The sequence below is a fragment of the Electrophorus electricus genome, chromosome 8 (assembly GCF_013358815.1).
Source record: "Electrophorus electricus isolate fEleEle1 chromosome 8, fEleEle1.pri, whole genome shotgun sequence".
Taxonomy (NCBI): domain Eukaryota; kingdom Metazoa; phylum Chordata; class Actinopteri; order Gymnotiformes; family Gymnotidae; genus Electrophorus; species Electrophorus electricus.
The window spans coordinates 18,297,386-18,316,162 of NC_049542.1; the positions used below are offsets into that span (position 1 = coordinate 18,297,386).

General features: G+C 43.0%; 1 protein-coding gene across 21 annotated transcripts in view; it reads right to left on the bottom strand.

The window, feature by feature from the left end:
• Positions 1 to 471: 471 nt before the first annotated feature.
• Positions 472 to 18,777, bottom strand: part of clasp2 (cytoplasmic linker associated protein 2) — an 83,121-nt gene continuing 64,815 nt past the window's right edge. For 4 of the 21 annotated variants that reach the window (XM_035529251.1, XM_027032450.2, XM_027032449.2 and 1 more), the window contains 26 exons: positions 18,505 to 18,660; positions 18,131 to 18,151; positions 17,390 to 17,494; positions 16,874 to 16,900; positions 15,351 to 15,518; positions 15,000 to 15,041; positions 14,270 to 14,377; positions 13,096 to 13,158; positions 12,328 to 12,434; positions 12,171 to 12,194; positions 11,810 to 12,054; positions 11,551 to 11,614; positions 10,730 to 10,786; positions 10,295 to 10,297; positions 9,577 to 9,740; positions 9,308 to 9,386; positions 7,792 to 7,935; positions 7,257 to 7,400; positions 5,713 to 5,819; positions 5,469 to 5,616; positions 5,181 to 5,385; positions 4,389 to 4,591; positions 4,167 to 4,295; positions 3,849 to 4,055; positions 1,637 to 1,753; positions 472 to 1,539 (listed from right to left, as the gene is read on the bottom strand). In XM_035529251.1, coding sequence (XP_035385144.1) covers positions 1,450 to 1,539; positions 1,637 to 1,753; positions 3,849 to 4,055; positions 4,167 to 4,295; positions 4,389 to 4,591; positions 5,181 to 5,385; positions 5,469 to 5,616; positions 5,713 to 5,819; positions 7,257 to 7,400; positions 7,792 to 7,935; positions 9,308 to 9,386; positions 9,577 to 9,740; positions 10,295 to 10,297; positions 10,730 to 10,786; positions 11,551 to 11,614; positions 11,810 to 12,054; positions 12,171 to 12,194; positions 12,328 to 12,434; positions 13,096 to 13,158; positions 14,270 to 14,377; positions 15,000 to 15,041; positions 15,351 to 15,518; positions 16,874 to 16,900; positions 17,390 to 17,494; positions 18,131 to 18,151; positions 18,505 to 18,660 — 2,927 coding nt within the window. In that variant the 3' untranslated portion in view covers positions 472 to 1,449. The remainder of the gene's footprint in view (positions 1,540 to 1,636; positions 1,754 to 3,848; positions 4,056 to 4,166; positions 4,296 to 4,388; positions 4,592 to 5,180; positions 5,386 to 5,468; positions 5,617 to 5,712; positions 5,820 to 7,256; positions 7,401 to 7,791; positions 7,936 to 9,307; positions 9,387 to 9,576; positions 9,741 to 10,294; positions 10,298 to 10,729; positions 10,787 to 11,550; positions 11,615 to 11,809; positions 12,055 to 12,170; positions 12,195 to 12,327; positions 12,435 to 13,095; positions 13,159 to 14,269; positions 14,378 to 14,999; positions 15,042 to 15,350; positions 15,519 to 16,873; positions 16,901 to 17,389; positions 17,495 to 18,130; positions 18,152 to 18,504; positions 18,661 to 18,777) is intronic. The other 17 variants (XM_035529260.1, XM_035529252.1, XM_035529254.1 and 14 more) reach the window with 17 other exon arrangements.

Sequence of the window (18,777 nt, forward strand, 5' to 3'; positions counted from 1 at the left end):
CCAGCACTAGGGGCTCACTGATCACACCTCAAGCACTACAAAAAACCCTGCAGTTTTTGTCTAATAGTTTGTTCTTTGACAAAAATGCCAATTATTAATAACTTGTGCATCACATAAATCTGTTGAATACACAACTGCCAAAATTTTCGCATAAATTCTTCTAAATTTGGTGATAAGAACTGAGTGTCCAGTCTTAAAGCTAAATTGTAGTGGTCTACTACTGAAAAGCCAGTACAAACATATTTCTAAAATTGTTACATCTGTTCCATTTTAAAATTCATTGAAATGATAGTGCATTCTGAGTAAAGCAAGGGATCTTCTTTCAACTACATATAAGTGGTCCAAACAAGAGCATATCAGTAGTGCCATGGGCTTTGCACTTTTGCCTCTGATAAAGTCCATCAGAGGTCTGTAATCTCCACACAGAACCCAAAGAGAAATGACAAAACAAATGAAATACAAAACAATTGATTCATGTCTGTACATTTTTTTCTTTATTTTAATTTTGTTAGCATAGCTTTAGAAATGCAGTGGGGAAATGAGAGGAAAAATTCCTCACAGAGGGGAAAGACTACAGGGAGGCAAAAGACAGCAGTTTTGCATTTAAATGTGTAAATACATTTCTACAAATTTACCATTGGAGAAGAATGACACTATGCTACTTAAAAGAATACACACGCCCTCCAAGTAACAAGACTTCCTCAAATACTCCTGTTGTGTTATATATAGATACATATTGCCTATGTAAATCTGTCACATCTGTCTTCGCAGAACTGCGCCACAAACCTTGGGCGTGAAAATGGGCCACCAGGCTCGTTAAGCCCCATCAAAGTTTGGTTTTAAATCATGACATGCATATAGCCAAGCAAAGTATGCCATATAATAGAGCAACTGCTCAGGATTATGAAGTGATATGACCATTAATATCAACAGGGAGCTATTAGGGTTGTTAATTATATTTCTGTTCAGATGCTAGAGATCTGTGTTGCATCTGACAAATCCCAGTTTTCCCGAAAGCCCCTTGATACAAAAAAAAAGATCTCTATATTGTGGAGTGACACCCCAAAGCCTCCACTCGCTCACCCTTGTGTCATTGCCGGGATTTCCACAAGTAACTAATTCTGTTTCTCTCATACACATTCACCCACACATTCCCTCTATTAACTGACCACAAGCAAATAAAAGCTTACCATCATCGCCACAAATGGAGCATCCACAAAGAAAGACACGCTCACACACAATCACAGGAGTTGAACTGTTTGGGAGGAAGATTTTAAGATGAGTCCAGTGCTGGTGGGGTGAAGCAAGAGAAGGTGTCCAGCAGTACGTTCATATGTGTGTTTACATGTGTGTTTGTGTGTGTGTCTGCAAGGCTGTGCAAGTGTAGAGCAGTCCAAGTGTTTGTACGCAGGTTAAAAAGCCTGCGCTCATGAAGTCCTGTGGGTGGAGCTACAGGCCTTGACTACCCACGTCCGAAGATGGATCGCTTCCGCTGGAGCCACTCTGAGCACGCTTTATATACAAATTCAGCAGCTTCAGCTGGGGAGGCAGACAGAGACAGGGTCAACATGTGGCTTTCATGTGCTCTTGCTAAACAGTGAAAGGGGGAAGAGAGCGGTGCATGCAACCAAGTCACCTTGCTGCCAGACAGTTGGCTGAGGTGAGGCTTGAGATCCTCTCCAATGATCGCATAGATGGCCACAAGGCAGAACACGCAAGCTTTCCTTACACTGCTCTCAGAGTTATCATAACCCTACACATTAAAGGAAAAAGAATCACCACATTTTTGGGAGAGTCTGTAATTTGTTACATGCAGGTTCTTTAATCATAGAGCATATTCTTTGTGCCCCCTCATGTACACTGTACTTTAATTCTGTTGTCCGCAAGAAAAGTCTATAATCCCTTCAGTGCATTCTTGTTCATATAGTACTATTCTCATTTCCAGCCCTGTTCCTTTAATTAGGGCCATCTGGCTTGCAGAAGTAGATACTGGTCAAGTTCCTTGATGATTAATAATACATGTAAACTCTCTAATGAGGACTTTGTTAAATACATTTCAAACTCATACATATTTTTTTCCAAGCACCAATACAACCTCTGAGATCTCTACATCTACTTTGTGTGAAACCTTAAAAGCATATTAGGGAAACTATAATTTCATATTTACACACACAAACATTTTTTGATAAAGAGCATTGCCCAATTAAGATAATGAGTGTAGCATCTCCTTCCAGAGATATTTTATAAACAGTACCTTCTTTTACAAGCAGACCTTAACATTTAGCATTTTAAAAAATAGATCAGGCAGGTAATCTAGACCCAAATATTTTGAATATGTAGATAAAACCAATAAAAATGTTGGCCCCTCATTTGCGATGAGATTGATGAAAATTTCCTTCATCTCACCAAATACTTCAAATTCCCCATCTGGTACTACATTAAAATGAATGGTGAATTTAAACAATATTACAGGTCTTTATAAGCATATGCATTGGTAAAAAGATTAGAGTTTTTTTCAATTTTTGAATCATGAGATCACTGGCAAAACTTTTAGCTGTGCCCGACTAGATTTTACTAGTGGCCAAACAAACTTAAGGTTATACAATATTGGCAGCAATAGAGACCTCATTTTCCTCTCCTCTTGGCCTTCAAATGGAAGCTATTCACTCTAGGCCAGTGTTTCTCAAAACAGTCCTTGGGGCCCACCTGAGGGTTAGAAAGTGTTAGAAACTTGGACAGAGCAAAACTGTGGAAGTGTCAGGTGGGCCCTGAACACTGGGTTTGGAAACACTGCTCTAGACCTGCATCTCTTATTGCACTTGCGAGTTTCATTTAAAAGGTTCCCCATTTTATACAAAAATTGTCAGAATCACCTCTGAGAATATGGAATCAATTTAGACACCATTTTGTGGTGCAAGCACCACAATTTTGGGTCAATAACCGTTAAAGTGTTCAACTCAATAACTGTTTGTGACAATAAGTTTTGACAAATTGATCAGTTAAACAAAAAACAAAAACAAAACAAAACAAAATACACATACATAAAAAAAAGAAAGAAAAAAAAAAGCAATTTTAAAAAGTTTGCTGCATGGTAAATGAGAAATCAACTCATGGGAGCATTTGGACATGTGCAACAAGTATGGATACTATTTTTTAAAAATATTTTCCTACATAAGAGATCTAGGCTGTTATTCTGGATACACAGCACACTCAGCACTGGAGGATTCAATGTGTGCGCTTTCATTTTGTTACTATTTACAATTTATTTTAATACATTTTTTATGCACACTTTCCTACATCTAGGCTATTATGCTGGTTCTAAAGAGAGCACTCGGCGCACTGTGGATTCAATGTGTCCTTTGTTCTGTTCTGTGGTTGTTGGTGCTGCTGATATTTGCACATATAAAAATAAGCCCATTCTTCTGAAAAAGACGGTTAACGGTTAAAGGTCTAACTGGCGCTGGCTATCAGACAGGAAAAACAATTAAAATGAGCATCCCTATTCCATACGGAGGTTAGTTCATATGAAAAATATGACAGCTGATCAAAATATAGCCACACTAATGGGCAAGACTACCTTTTAAAATTAATTAATTAATTAAGTGTAGTTTCTCCCACCCCCCCCCCCCCATTTATTTATATAGTTTATATTTTTTCCCCTGTTTTTTCTGTTCATGCTTTGATCTGTTGTCATTAAAAAACTAGAAAAAGAAAAAATAGAAAAAGAATAAACACCACCAGATGTATAGAAATGGTGCAGATAACAGACAAAGAAATCCAGGGCTCTCCAGTGTGCCATACAACCCTGAAAACACCGTGCTATAAATGCACCACTAGTCAGTCCTTACCTGTATGAGCCCAGGAACAATCTCAGGGAGCATGTGGAGCAGGCCATCTTTGGAAAGCCGTTCGATGACTTTGGTGAGCATCTTGATGGCAGCCAGGTTGATGGGGTAGTCTGCTGACTGAATGATGGGACACAGGACCTTAATGCACTGCTCTGGGCTTATAGAACTCGCCAGCATAGCTGCTGCCTCCTCTGCTGCCCGGATCACCTACACACACACAAAATTTTATATAACCATTTAAGAAAAAACAGCAACTGAATTTGCAATGAGTTTGTATAATGCATGTGTATGGGGCAGTTGCATTTTTAGAGATAAGACCTCTTTGTGCGGGTCTTTGTGTGCTTCCAAGGTTTTCATGATAGTAAGCTCTGCATAGTTTTTAAAGCGCCAAGGCTGCCTGTTTAGAATTTCCTTCAACACCCGCAAAGCCAACGCACGAATCACATGCTGCAGAAGAGAACACATGAGCAAAAATTCAAAACAAGATTTGATCTTTTTTTATTTGGCCTTTATTATTCAGGAGTGTGTGTTTGTGTGCACCTCGCCATCTCCCAGGGTTTCCAGTAGCAGCAGGAGAATGGTTTTGAAATGCTCATCCCACACGTGCAGTTGCGTCTCCTTCATAAGGCGCATGAGCTCACACAGTGCCGCCTTCCTCTCCTCCACCCGCTCGCTGTGATTGGACAGCTCCTTCAGCAGCTCAGCCACCACCTCTGACTGGTCCTCACTGCTGTCTGAAGGCACTATGACCCAGCAGAAGATAAGAACTTACCTCCAGGTGTGCAGCCACCTAGAGGGCCTTGTGAGCCCAACATGCTCACCAGTGACCAGGCCAAGCATAAAAATGGGAGAAAGTGCCTATAATTCTGCAGGTAGGTAACAATACCAAAGAGGCTTACAGTTCCTTACAGAATTCTGCTGCTACTCTCTACTCGAGCAAATTCTCAACTGCAGGATTCTGCCATCACTGCTCACTAATTGTTCATGTCCAGCATTACTTATCTTAAATAATCCCTTTAACAACTGCTTTCTGTGTTGGTTTCAAATCCAACAGGCTATTGGTTCATGGCGATAGTGCCAATTTAAATGAACTTGTCAAATAAAGTATGTACAACATAGGCCAAAGAACTGTACTGCCTGTAAAACTCAGAATCCTCATTTAATACTAACAACAGTAAAGCAAATGTTTACAAAATACAGAGCCACATTATTTGACTTTCAAAGGGGTAGTTCAGCCCCTCCTAGTTCCACTGATAAGTCTGAACCATGCTCATCAGCCCCATACTGTTGTCCAGTGAAATGCAGAATTACAGTATAAAACCATTGTCTCACCATCTTGGAGTGGTTCGGTTTCTTGGTCCAGAGCATCTTTTAGGTTCTTATTAAAGGGGGAGGAGCCAAAGGAGGAGTCAGTGTAACTACCTGGCTGGTATTCCCTTGTGGGGCGGGGACTAGAGGAGAGGAGGGGCATGGTATTCAGCAGAGAGGTTTTGTTATCCAGTGCTGTCCGACCAGAGTCTGTAATGTCGGCACCGCCCTGTAGATAAACAAACATGCATCAGAGAGAGAAAGAAACGGCAAGTCATCTCACTTAGACAGTCTTCTTCCATCATGACTCACCTCTTCACCATCCCCTTCTCTTTTGCGAGGTGCTTCAGTCATGTCCTCTTGGCTTCGGACACTGAAGTTCTGGATGGCTTGGCTAACGCCACGCAGAGAACTGTAGATCTCCTCTGAGTTCATATTCTCTGTGTCATAATCGAATGCACTGTACAAGCAGGACAGGATGAGTGGATTGTAAACCTAGCATGCAAAATGTGACCATTAGGAACAACTTGCATGTGTATATGAAGGTGAGGGTTACCTAGGTGAGGGTGTTTTCTGTGATGTGTTGGTAGGGGATGTTAGTGGGCTACACCAGCTGGCTGGTGATCTTGGCGTGTGCCGCGTCAGAGGGCTTCCCACTGGAGCCTGCAGTACCAGTAAAGTGGATTTCATGTCTTTAATATCCCATTCAGAAACTGACAGAAATTTCAGGAACCACTCAAGAAGCCCCAGAGCCACCTAAGGGCTAACAAGGTAAGCAGACTTATTTCAGTGGGTGTCATGTACCACTCCTTTTGTACCATAGTGGTCTGTACAAAGTGACTGATGACTGGGAATTTGACACACAGTTTGCCAGCACCTGATTACTCCCTTTACAATTTTATATTTCGACAGAGAGAATCATTGTTTTATAATATATTATTAAATCAATCACAGTTTCCCCAAGGCTGCACATCTTTAAGTAACTGAGAATCTGACTGTTTGGTTGTTTCTTGGCCAGCTGTGTGCTGTGCCATCACTAGTTAATGCTCAAGAGAGCCAAGAGAAGTTCTAGAGTTGACCAGATAGATATGGCATTTGAATCTGGAATCTGTTTCTGTTCCTTTAAAATAAGAAGTAAAGAAAGGTCAGTAAGTAAAGCAGTCTATTCTGAGGCTGAAAAATCAAAGGAAATTAATCAGACACACAGCCAGTACATAATGTATGTTAAAATCAACAGTTTGGTCCATTGTTAAGAAGAAGAATAAAAACACACTGGTAAGCCTACCACAGACCTGTTAGAATCAAAGCTTGTAATGACCACAGAAAGCTTTCAGTGAAGAAAACAGTTTACAGAGGCCACAGGGTGTAGAGACAGAAGTGTCATAAAATGCCACAATGAGAACAAACCAGTATAACATCAGAGTTCACCACTAGATAGAAATTCCTGGTAAGCCTCATGAACAGCAAGGCCATGTTAGTTTCCTAAAACGCTCTGAGACAAATGAGACAAAACACCCGAGTGATGGAGAGAAGAATGTGTGGATAGAAAAGGGCAGCTGCCCATTATCCAAAGCACACCAGCTCATCTGTAAAACACAGTAATGGTCAGGCATGGGTGCCAGTGGGACTTGCTCACTTGTATTATTTGACCATGAGACCACCATCAGCAGCATCAGAATGAATTATATGTACAAAAGCATCTTTTTTGGGGACGACGACAAACTCGCTCAACTAAATCAAGATACCCAACACGTGATGTAGTTATAAATTCTGATACTAAACATAAGTGTTCTTAAGGTTAAATGAAATTATTGGGTGTGGTGGGGAGGTTCAGACTGTGTATAATAAGAAATACGATATCTATAAAAGCTCAACCAATAAAGATTTAAATACCTTTAAATTAACACAGGCATTTTGCACTTAAACCTCAGTTTAATTGGAGTAGAAGGCGCTATATATATATATATATATATATATATATATATATATGAGAATATGAGAGAGAGAGAGAGAGAGAGAGAGAGAGAGAGAGAGAGACACACACACAAGCACGCGCGCGCTTGCTGATAATGTGATAATGTGTGGGTGTGTTCACCTTACCTGTGCTACATTACCCGTGTTGCGCAGGTAGTTCTGTAGAAGTTTGGTGGCTCCATCCTGAAAGGTTTTAGGCAGTGCCCCTAGAAGCATGGTGAACTCTGGTGTATTCAACTGGAACAGCGCAATCAGCACAGACTGGGCTGCCTGGAACCAGGAAAACACAATCCCTCGAGAAATTCATTAAATGCACCACAAAATAAAGCCTTTTCAGAGTACCATGACAGAAATGCAGGTAAAATATAGACTAAACTACACAGCACCCAGAAATTTGCATACATTTGTGGTAGCCTGATAATAGCCTAAAGGTTTTATCTGGAGTGTGAAAACTTGGGGGTTGGGGGTTGGAAGCAAACAAACCAGCCACCCCCCACCCCCAGAAAAAACAAACAAACAAACAAACAAACAAACAAACAAACACCTCACCGTTGTGAGCCACATCATCTAAGAAAATGTTTCATGCTACTTTAAAAAAATCATAGGGAACCTGGGAAAGCATGCAAATGGTGTATATCGAGTTTGCATCAAACACACGTACCTTCCTGACATCAGAGCTCTTGGGCTCTGTGGTCCACGTGATGATGCGGGAGACGGCCAGCCTGGTCTCACTCGAGTTCACAAAGTCCTGTGGCTCCATCTGTAGTGTCAGCGTCTCAATGTACTTCAGAATGGCCACCTTCACCTGGAAATATTGTCCTCGCATTACTACTAAGCTACAACACAATTCTGCTACAAATTTCAGTCACTTATGGCTTTTGTATGGCTAGCATTTACACCATAGCACACCTGTTAATTTACTAAATAATATTACAAAGATCTCAACTCTCTAATTCATTCCCTTTACTGAAACATCAACTCAAACATGAGCACAATGCAAGCACCATCTTATATTTGTGAAGAAATACCAAGACTACCTAGAGGAAAAAAACAAAACAAAACCACCACCAAAACACCTTTAATATCCACAATCTATGGATCTGGAAACAGAGTCATGCCCACAACTCAGCTATCCTTGGCACAGTGATCACAGCCACAGGGAGAAATGAGAGACAGCATGGAATGGAACAATGCAGCAAAGGGTGGTTTAAGTGAGCAGGAGATCAGGGGTTTGAGGCACAGCCTGGCCTAGAAGAGACAAAAGCCATTACATGTCCCAATCCTAAAGCTCCACTCCCTCGTCCAGTTCATCGGGTGCACAGTGTCCATTATCTACCTAGTAACCCGAGTTGCTCCTCTAAGGTGCAGTGAATGATGTAATAACTGCAGCACTGAAGGATCGCTCTCTCTCTGCAGAGCAATGACCTTGACATGGGCTCAGTTTAGCACTCTATAGAATCCTGCCAAAGCCCATTTTCATTTGATTAGTAAATGGTATTGGGTACAACTTAGAGCTGTCCAGACTATGATGTCATCAAGCCAGCCTTTATACAACTGGGCACAGAAGCTGCCTGTTGGGAGCCTGCACGCTATAGAATTGCTTCCCCTGTGTCTCACTGACCTGTACTGCTTGGTTCCACACTTGGATATGTTCCTGCAGTGTGCAAGCATGCCGCCGCTTTCTGAGGGGAAGCAATTCTATAGCCCCGCCCCCGTACCGGCAACAGCGCCTTCTCCCCGGCTTCAGAGAGAGAGAGGAGAGCACGTCAATGACAGAGTGTCCCACACAGAGATGGAGAGAAAGGGAGGGAGGGACAAGAGAGAAGGAGGGAGAGAGGAGTAGCTATGACAAATGGCGGAGAAGCATGGAGAAGGTCCAAATGGCAGAGAAACGTGTGAACGTGTCGGAGATGAAGGTGACATGGAATCTTGGTGCCAAGCAGTGACCTCATGGTTTGGGAGAGACTTGATGCAGTGCTTGCATCTGCTTCATTGCATTAACACAAAGCTTATTCTCAATCTCTGTCTGTTTGGAAAACCTCACAAACACCTGCACTGCAGCCATCTATGATACAATACTGCTGTAAGAGGTGCTGGCTATTGCCTAACATAATGGCTCAATAACCAATGCAGTCAGTCTCGGAACATATTGAAGCAAACTCCAGAGCAGCACATACCTTTAGGTTGGGTGTCTGGGTCTGGTCTACAGTGAATCGCATAAGAATAGTGAACTGCAGATCATTAGGGAACGATTCCCTAGAGAGATGCAAGAAACAGGTTTGTTGCTACACACACACACACACACACACACACGCACACACACGCACACACACGCACACACACACACACACACACACACACGCACACAAAATGTGGTGCTAGCAGATCACTTTTGGTTGTAATCATTTACTAAGGCATGGGTGTGCAGGCCGTTCCTGGCACCAACCTTGTGACATCGAGAGCTTTCTGCACTTTTGCCTGGACGGAGCCGAGCAGGTCAGCGCCCATCTTCTTCAGCAGCTGGGTGAGAAGCACAAAGAGCCAGTCCTGCAGCTCCTCCTTATGCACCACTATGAAATCCACCAGTGTCTCCAGGAACATGCTGAACACCTGCCACACACACAGTGTGTAAACAAAAAATTAAACTGGTTTGGTGAACTAGCTCTGTTTACACGTTGTGAACTTTCTCTTTGCTTTGCACACACTGAAGGATCATTATACATCAAGAGGTTATTTGTAGTAGTTTAATCTAGATGCAAAGCTTGCCATTCATATGCACAAACATTTCCAATATATAATCAGGTGGATTTAAGATTATGGCACAAGACACTTTGTTTTAATTTTTTTTCCTGATTTGATAAGAGCAAAATGGCATAAAAGCAGGAGAGGATATTAATGGACTTTGTTAATCATCAGCCAGGCGAGTGTCAATATCTGTTATTGATTAGTATATTAGTGTCACAGATTGGCCTGCTGGCACTGAACACCTAGAAATCAAATAAGATTATATGATTAATAAGATTATATGCTCATCAACAAGCACAGCTAATTCATCAGTAATGCAGGTCATAAAATTAAACCCAAAAGTGTTAAGAAACCTCAAATTGTTAAATTGTGGACAGAGAGTAACAAAAGAAATCTATATAAAACACATCTGAACTTACTCTCTACAGTTCCACCCAAGGGAAAGGCATGAAAAGAAAAAAAAAAAAGCAACACAATCTAGTGAGTTTCCTCTTTATAGTTCACAACATTTAAAAGAGAAACATTTAAAACAGAAAAGTCAGGCTTTAAAACACCTTTACACTGATATTTAGTGGTCTTGTGTCATAACTGGACATTTCGGATGAATGGTGAATGAGAAGGAGACCAGTTATTCATTTTTTTGCTTTGAAGACATGATAGTGGAGCAGAGGGAAGAATACAAGGAACAGAAGGAAGGAAGAGAGATGAAGAAAAGGAAGTACACAAGGAGGAGGGCATTTTCTGGGGCAACACACTCAAAGACTTTCCAAGCAAATTATGGCAACTGGGCTCCAGTTGTCCAGCACCTGAAGGACATGTCAAGGCATGTGAACATGTGGATACGTGTAATGTACCTTAAAGGAGGCGGAACTGATACCGGATTCTGCCGTGCCGAAGCCTCTGGACTCACGCTGAAAATCAGAGAGAGGGGTGGGCCCGGAGCCCGTCAATCACACTTCCGGAGCAGGGCAATGGCCCACCCACCAGGAGCAGGGACAGGGCCCGAGGGAGCTCCAGGAAAATGGTTGCAGGTGAGTGACACCAACTCAAACGCCGGAAGAGAGACTATGGGTTAGTGTTTCTATTTGTGTGTATGGATGAAGGTATTGCTGCTTTCATATGCCTACAGGCATGTTTTCATTTTTATCATAGTGTGATTTATTTAAATTATTTTAAAATTTGTAAGGCTTTTAACATCTATTTTAGTTAGACCACCAGGATATCACCAAGACTTGATATTGCTGAAAATTAATGCACTAATGAAGAACAGTAAAATCTTTGTCTTAGTCAAAATAAATTTCCAAGAATTTGATAAATATGTGGAAATGTGAGAGTGTGTACGTGCAAGTGAGTGGAAAATGCAGAAATCGGCCCAGGGTAGAGAAAGCGCTGTTGTGGTAAGCAGGAGGAGCGGAGCGGCACACAAGTACTGGCAGGGAGGAGAAAGAAGTCTACCCCGACCCAACATGCCATTAGCCACGGGTCTCACTCCCAGAGTTAGTGTGCAGAGCACATTCTTATCGAATGTGCTGCAAAATGAGAATATGAGTTTGTCCCAGGAAAATACAGGCTGGTGAGGCAGAATCCGATATTCTGTTTGAAAGATTCATGCAAAGAGGTTTGTGTGTGTATGCGCAGGAGTGCACCCCACTTCAAGCAGTGTGCCGGGACATACCTTGCTGTGTGGGTCTGCAAACATTCTGGTGAAAATCTCACACAACCGCTTGAGCTCGACCCGGCTGAAACAGAAGCACAAAAACACGAGAGCTCAGTGACCCCATTGCCAGTGTAAACCAAAACACAGAGCGTCAGGTGTTCCTTTAAGAAGAGCAACTCCAACCGTACATGCACAGGGAGATCACTACAGAATGTAGCTGCCGCAACAACAACAACAACTGGCTACCAGGACATTTGAGAAAACTTGTGTGTGTTACCTGAGTGTGCGCTGGTTTTTCAGCATGGTCTGTAGTCCAACCAGGCCCTCCTTCCTCTCAGACCAGTTGGCGGAGGCACAGCGGTTGAGCACCTCTGCCACATCCTCCGTCTGCCTCATGTATGTGGGGATACTGCCGTTGCGTGAGCTGTATGAGCGCTCCGAGCATACGCTTGATGCGTCACTGTTGGCGTCGTCGTCCGAGTACATGCCATAGGTCTCATAGCGCCGCCGTGCCGGTTTCTTCTGCTCACGGACACACAGAAAGGGACAGTGAACCAAACAGCACTTAAACAGAGGGCATGCTGGGAGAGAGACAAAGCATAACACTTAAGGTGAAACAGACAGACAGACGGACTGACCTTGCTACGCATATCTCCTAACAGCTGGCAGCATTAACAGAATTGGAAGCAAACGTTTGCGGTTTAGCAGTGTTAAATGCAAAATCAGTAGGAGACACTTAGTGGTTTAGCAATGAGTGTGCATGTTTTTGTAAAAGAGGTTTGTGTGTGAGATTACCAGTGCATCAGCAAGAGCCTCCTCTACATCTGATCCTGTATTTAACACTCTCATGGCACTGACAGAGGAAGACAGACGGCTGGACTGAGACATCCCCAACCCCGAACCTAACACACACACACACACACACACACACACAGTAACACATAAAACATCTGACTCCAAGACATGTACACATCATTCTGAAAATCCATAAATCAGCAAATAAAATCCAATCTGCACCCAATCACAAAAAAAAACAACACATCAACAACAAACACAACAATGTAATAAAACAATTTTGCGCAGCAACAAAAACCCATAGGAAAAACAAAAAGCAAATTACACAAGCACAGAAAAACTTGGGTTAAATGCAGGAAAATCACTGGTGGTAAGAGGTTGAATATGGATGCTTGAGAGGCTTAATTTAATTTACAGCAAAAAGCTTCAAATGCAGAAAACCTTTCCCTTCATGCCCTTGCTGAAGCTTCCTGACCCCTGATTCCATCACAAGATGACTCTTCTGCTCCTAAATGCCCAACTTTCAATTGCTAATCACTTCTGATATCCATTTCCAATGGATTCATCAGTTTTGTCTATCCCACATTTATGGCTGTTTGCTGGAATGCGGTCACCTAGGATATGGGAAGAACAGTGGTTATGGAGCCTAAACTTAAAGCATGCAGGTCCGATGAAGGCTGAACTAAAAGCAGCACTGTGATGGGATGGACAAGGCAAAACAGAATGGCTTTTGAATAAGGCTCGAGCAGGCCTGGCGTCACAGTTCACCTGCTGCCCCAAAGGCATCTGGGGCGTGGAGAGCACCAGTAGAGCGAGAGTAGTGCCGTGAAGCTGGAACACACACACACACACACACACACACACACACACAAGCATAACCAAGCTAGTGTTAGAGCCCACAAGTGAGACCCCCAGTGACTGAACCTTCACCAGAACCAGCTTACACCTTCACCACTGTTGCTGAAAGCATGTGTCACAGTGCAACAAGGTTAAAGTCCAGTTCTGCTTGATCAACATCTTATGCTATCCTAAATAAGAATTCCATATGTGAGCTTGATCACTCTCATATATGAAGTGTGTGAAGAGTAAGAAATACTGAACTATATACAATAAATAAATGAGTAATAAGTTTGTGTAACATTTATAACTATAGAACAAACTTTTACATTTTTGTAATTCCATTATTATTATTATTATTAGGGTAAAGTCATAAAAAAGCTGTATGGAGTTGAGAACATTAGACACTACATTCAAGACAATCATTTAAAACTGTCAAGAAAAGAGGTCTACAAATCAGTTTTTGACTTGTGGTTACAAAACTCATGTCCTTAAACTCTAAGACCTTATCAAATAAGATGCCATAACCTATCCTTAATAAGAAGTCAATTGTAATTTTAGCATCTTTGGATTTTGCTCCAAAAGGTTGTTTTTTTTCCCCAGGGAGCTGCCAAAATACCATCTCAAATGCTGCTGGTGTCATCAGCTATCAGCATCTGCAACATGAAGCGAAGCAAAACCGAAGAGGTAGCAAACAATGTCCAGTGGTGACGCAACTGAACCATGTCAGTTTTCTTTCTCTTTTTACAGTCAATGACTACAGCGCAATTGTATAAAGTATTATTACTGATACCACTGAATTAACTACCTTAATGGGACATGGTGTTTCAATAAAAAACAAAAACAAACAAACAACCCCCCCCCCCCCCCCCCACAAACCAGTGAGAAATCCAAGCCAAACTCAGGTCCACTGCTTTCAAATGGATCTTGCCAAGAGTTGCAGACATGCATCAATCAGTAAAAACTCCACTCAGTTATTTAAAATCCCAAAGTCTGCATATGTTGTCATTCCATCAAAACAGCAAGACCATGCCAGGCAGCCTGGGCCACAGCTATGTTTGAGCAGTCAACTCTGTCTCATGTGGCGGGTACCGTGGCTACTCACCAAGCGGAGTGAAGGAGCGCACGGGACTGGTGTCTCTGCTGCTCTCTCGACTGGCCTCACGACTGCAGCCCTGACTCACACTAGGCCGGGGTATCCGACTACCCCTTGCTGACCCGCCCAGGGGAAGGACAGGATAGAGGCCACACAAGAGAAAGAGAAAGAACATGGAGAAGGAGAGGCAAAGATCCAAAGATCACAAAATGATGAAAGAAGACATGAGAGGAGACGACAGTAGACATACAGTACAGCAAGTAAATAAAGCCAGAGCCTAGCTGTTAATGAGAAATGTAGGGGAAAAACAGCGGTGAGGAACCCCCCCATAGCACATCCACACTGTCAATGCCTAGATGACCAAATATTTCAGGAAAAATTCACGTATGCACTAAGAACTATAAATAAAAAGTCAAAGACAGCAAGGAAAGAAAAAAGTGAAAGGGGCTAATAAGTTAGAGGTAAAGAGAAAAGGAGTAAAGGTGATCTGAAGAATCAACTGAGCGCTACTGTTGTCTCTGTACTCCTAACTTTTATTTCATCGACGGGATTCGGAGCACCACTAAATCAGAGGAACAACTTGTTAAGATCTGAGTTTCAGCAGGTGTTATGAAGTGTCTCAGCAGGTTAATGTGACAAACATGGTCTAAGCAAAGAGGGCAATTCACTGTGCTGCCAGCCAGTGATCAGATAGGTGATTGGGCGACGGGAATGTGATGAACGGAAGGGACAAACATACCTCCTTTTGATCCATTGTAGATGTGGCTGATATTTGATGGTGCTTTGATTAAAAGAGCAGATTTCAGAACTGATAAGAATATGATTTTCTGTATGCTGTCATCACCAACAGCCCACACATGCATACAAACGTCACGCATTCAAGAGTCACAGCCAATCAAGTACAAAATGGTGATTCACACATTGAGAAGTCTAAAAATGTTTGACATTGGAAGTGGAACAAAGTAATGACACGAACACCATATAGTACACTTTTATTAAGCACGACCAAATAGGAAAGCGTGTTTGGCCAGGGCACTGAACTTGAGGAAGCAGCACAATGGTGCCTGCGGGTAGGGAGTCTGGTGCTTACCCACAGACAGACGTGTGGGGCTGGAGTCTCGGCTGCAGCCCTGACTGCGTGGGATCCTGCTGCGACGCTGTGAGCCCGGAGCCGCACTCACCCGCTGGGCGCCCGTGCTGAGCGTGCTCAGAGCCGTGCTGGCCAACACGCGGCCCGGGGAGCCAGAGCGAGAGCCCGCTGGACACAAAGAAGGGGAAGACGGACCAGAGGAGGCTAAGCGCAAGCTCATTGCCTACATATTGCAGCAGTGCCACTATAAGAGCACACAACACAGACAACTTAGATAAACAGCTAAGAGCGAGCAACTACCATGACAAAAGTACCAAGAGTATGTCTGAATGCCTAATTCAAACACTGATTGAACAAGTAGTGAAATATTTGCTTTGTGTATTTCATGAATCCTTGAGGGCAAGATCTTATCCATGTGGCTATAGTGGAACTCAACATCAGTGTACTGACAAACACAAAATGAAAGTCTAACACGAAGTGTTACTAAGCAGGAAAAATGAGGTGTTGCCAGTAATCTATTGCTAAACAATACAAAAATATGGAAAAATTCCTCCACACTTTTCTCTGTAACATCAAGTTTCAAACTTTACCAAAACCAGTTCTAAACCATCAGTTGTGGAATTAAACCAAAAATAAAATAAAATAAAATTAAAAAAAAAGCACCATTAAGGCACCCAGAGCAAACCAAGTGAAGAAGCTACACACTCTACATATAGCAAGTAGAGTGATGGTTGATGGGGAAAGTCAGTGTGCATCAACCAGAGAGCAAACATACAGTGGGAAGAGAGGGTTGCGTCCAGGGAAAGGTGTGGGAAGAGACAAACTATGAGTGCCAAGTGGAATATATGGAAACTCTTACCACCAAAAGGGGTAGCAGACTGAGATCCTGAGCCAACGAAGGGCCAGAATTGTAGGGGGCGAGGCCGGAAAGGCCCATTGGGTAGGAGGTGGAAGAGCATATTAAAAAAATGCAACGCATTATGGGACAAAAACATGCAGGTGGTCTGAGTGCTCCACCGCAGACAATACAGAAATGGGATAAAAACATCGGCCTGCAAATCAAGAGTAGAAGGGTGAGGCGTTCATGTAAGTGACGCCAGGCAGCAGTGCACACTGGGACAGGAAGCTGCGACAACGCGCAATCACCATGATGGTGAAAACACCAAACAAACAACAAAAAACAAAAGAGCCAGATGGATTTCCTAACACACACTCATACACGTCATAATTCTCTTTCCTGATGGTTTTATAATCCCTTTGGTTCAACATTCTACAGACCAAGTTCAAAGTTAAAAGTGAACGCACACACAATACATCTGAATTTTGTGTGTGTGTTTTAAGAGTGTGTTTGGTTCTTGATTGTCCTGCAGGCAGAAATGGACTCACACCAATACACCCAAGTGAATACCACACAGCATGCATAGAACTGAACGCACACGCACGCACACACACACGCACACACACACACACACACGCACACACGCACACACTAACGCACTAGCCAACACGTCAGACGATAGTACCTGGCGTGCAATCAGAATCGTCGGAACCTAGAGGCACAGAAACAGTTGAAGGAGCTGCGGGTTACATCCTGAACCAGGATGATTCCACACCCACACACACAGACCCACACACAGACCCACACACAGACCCACACACAGACCCACACACAGACCCACACACAGACCCACACACAGACCCACACACAGTGCGCTACGCGGCCTCAGAGTCAAGAGAGGCTGAAGCAGGCAGTGACAGGTGTCTCTGTGTGTTCGCACTTGTGTACATTTGTAGATTTCTGAAAGTGGCTGATGTTACAGTGTGCGAACGTGAATTGATTATTTGTGGATTGTTTACCTACAACAAAGAGATCTTTTAATGTATAGTGTGTGTGGGTACAGGGGGCAGTGGTGTGGATGTCTTGTGTTCTAACACCATTACATCTTGGCCAAAGTAGTGTGTGTGTGGGTGAATGAAGGGTGTACTGGGTCTTGTGTGCATGTGCCTGTGTCTTTCTACAGATACACAAACACACTTACGCTGTGACTGAGATACCATCTTTGTTCGGCTCCGCCCTCTTGAGTCCACCTGGCTGCTGCCCATTCCTGCTGGTGTTGATAACAGTTGCTTGGTGCGTAGTCGCCCTGGAAACATACAGGTACTTAATCTTGGTGCTTCACCCAGATAAGTAGTCCATTTGTCTCCACTCCACTCCCTTGTTTGTTTCTTCCACTCCACTCCCTTCCCTCAACTCATACATGTAAATTTGCATATCTCAGGTTCCCTGCCATTAGCAGGACCAATCCTATGTTATAGAAACAGAATAAATATTGAGAACTATGCATAATGGAGAATATTAGAAGAATGAGAAATGCTTGGGGTGCTTTTTGTGAAAAGAGCTGAACGTAATTCACAATCACAGGCTAATTTCCAGTCTAAAGCCAGTTGCGCAATACCACCATTTACCAGCAGAGAGCAGCAACATACCATAGGGTGCAGCATGAGCATCACAGAAATGTGCTTGCAAAAAAACCCAAAACAAAATAAATAAAACCAAAACTGCTAGAGAGGTTTGAAATACAAGAATAATATCCGTCATGAAATGTTTGTGTGTCCATATCTTCAAGTGAACAAGGCCTGAGAACCAGTGTCTCTAATTTATGCGTCAGCCACCAAGAGAACAGAGGAGGACGACGGCATTAATGGAGAAAGCATGAAGATAAAAAGGAAGTCAGAGAGAGGTGCTCAGGGGGATAGATGGACAGGACAGATGATCTTACCATCTTTATCAGAAGCATCATCTTTAAGCACACGAGAGAGAGAGAGAGAGAGAGAGAGAGAGAGAGAGAGAGAGAGAGAGAGAGAGAGAGAGAGGGGAGCACAGCAAACCAGTTAGAGAGGACACACAAATCATTTAAAAAAAAAAAAACCCAAAAAAAACCCCACAAAAAACCAACAGACAAAATCAAAGAATGGTGACACATTCTTCAGACCACTTAGGTTTGAGTGAGGAACTAAGATCAGGAAGAAGTGACGGGGCGGGGAGAGAAAACGATAGCTGCGTGTCAGTCCATCACAGGGACAAGTGAGTGTTCCAACTGAGTGAGTCTAGCTACTAGTTCAGGACACAGGAGCTCTGTGTGTGTGTAGGTACCCAGTGAGGCATAGGAGCCTGGAGGCAGGGCTGTAGTGAGACGGCCAGCCCCTCCTGCCTGCCCACTGTATCTCGCTTTGGCACCGGCTGCTGCATTCACGTCCACATCACTGCGCGACCGCTGCAGGGAACCTGGCGACTTAGAACTGGCTGGAACTGAGCAACATGCATGCACACACAAACACCCACACCATCACAAAAACAAAAATAAGGCACACAATTATGTATACTTTACATTAAAAAAAGCTCCAATTGATTTACATGTTAATACTT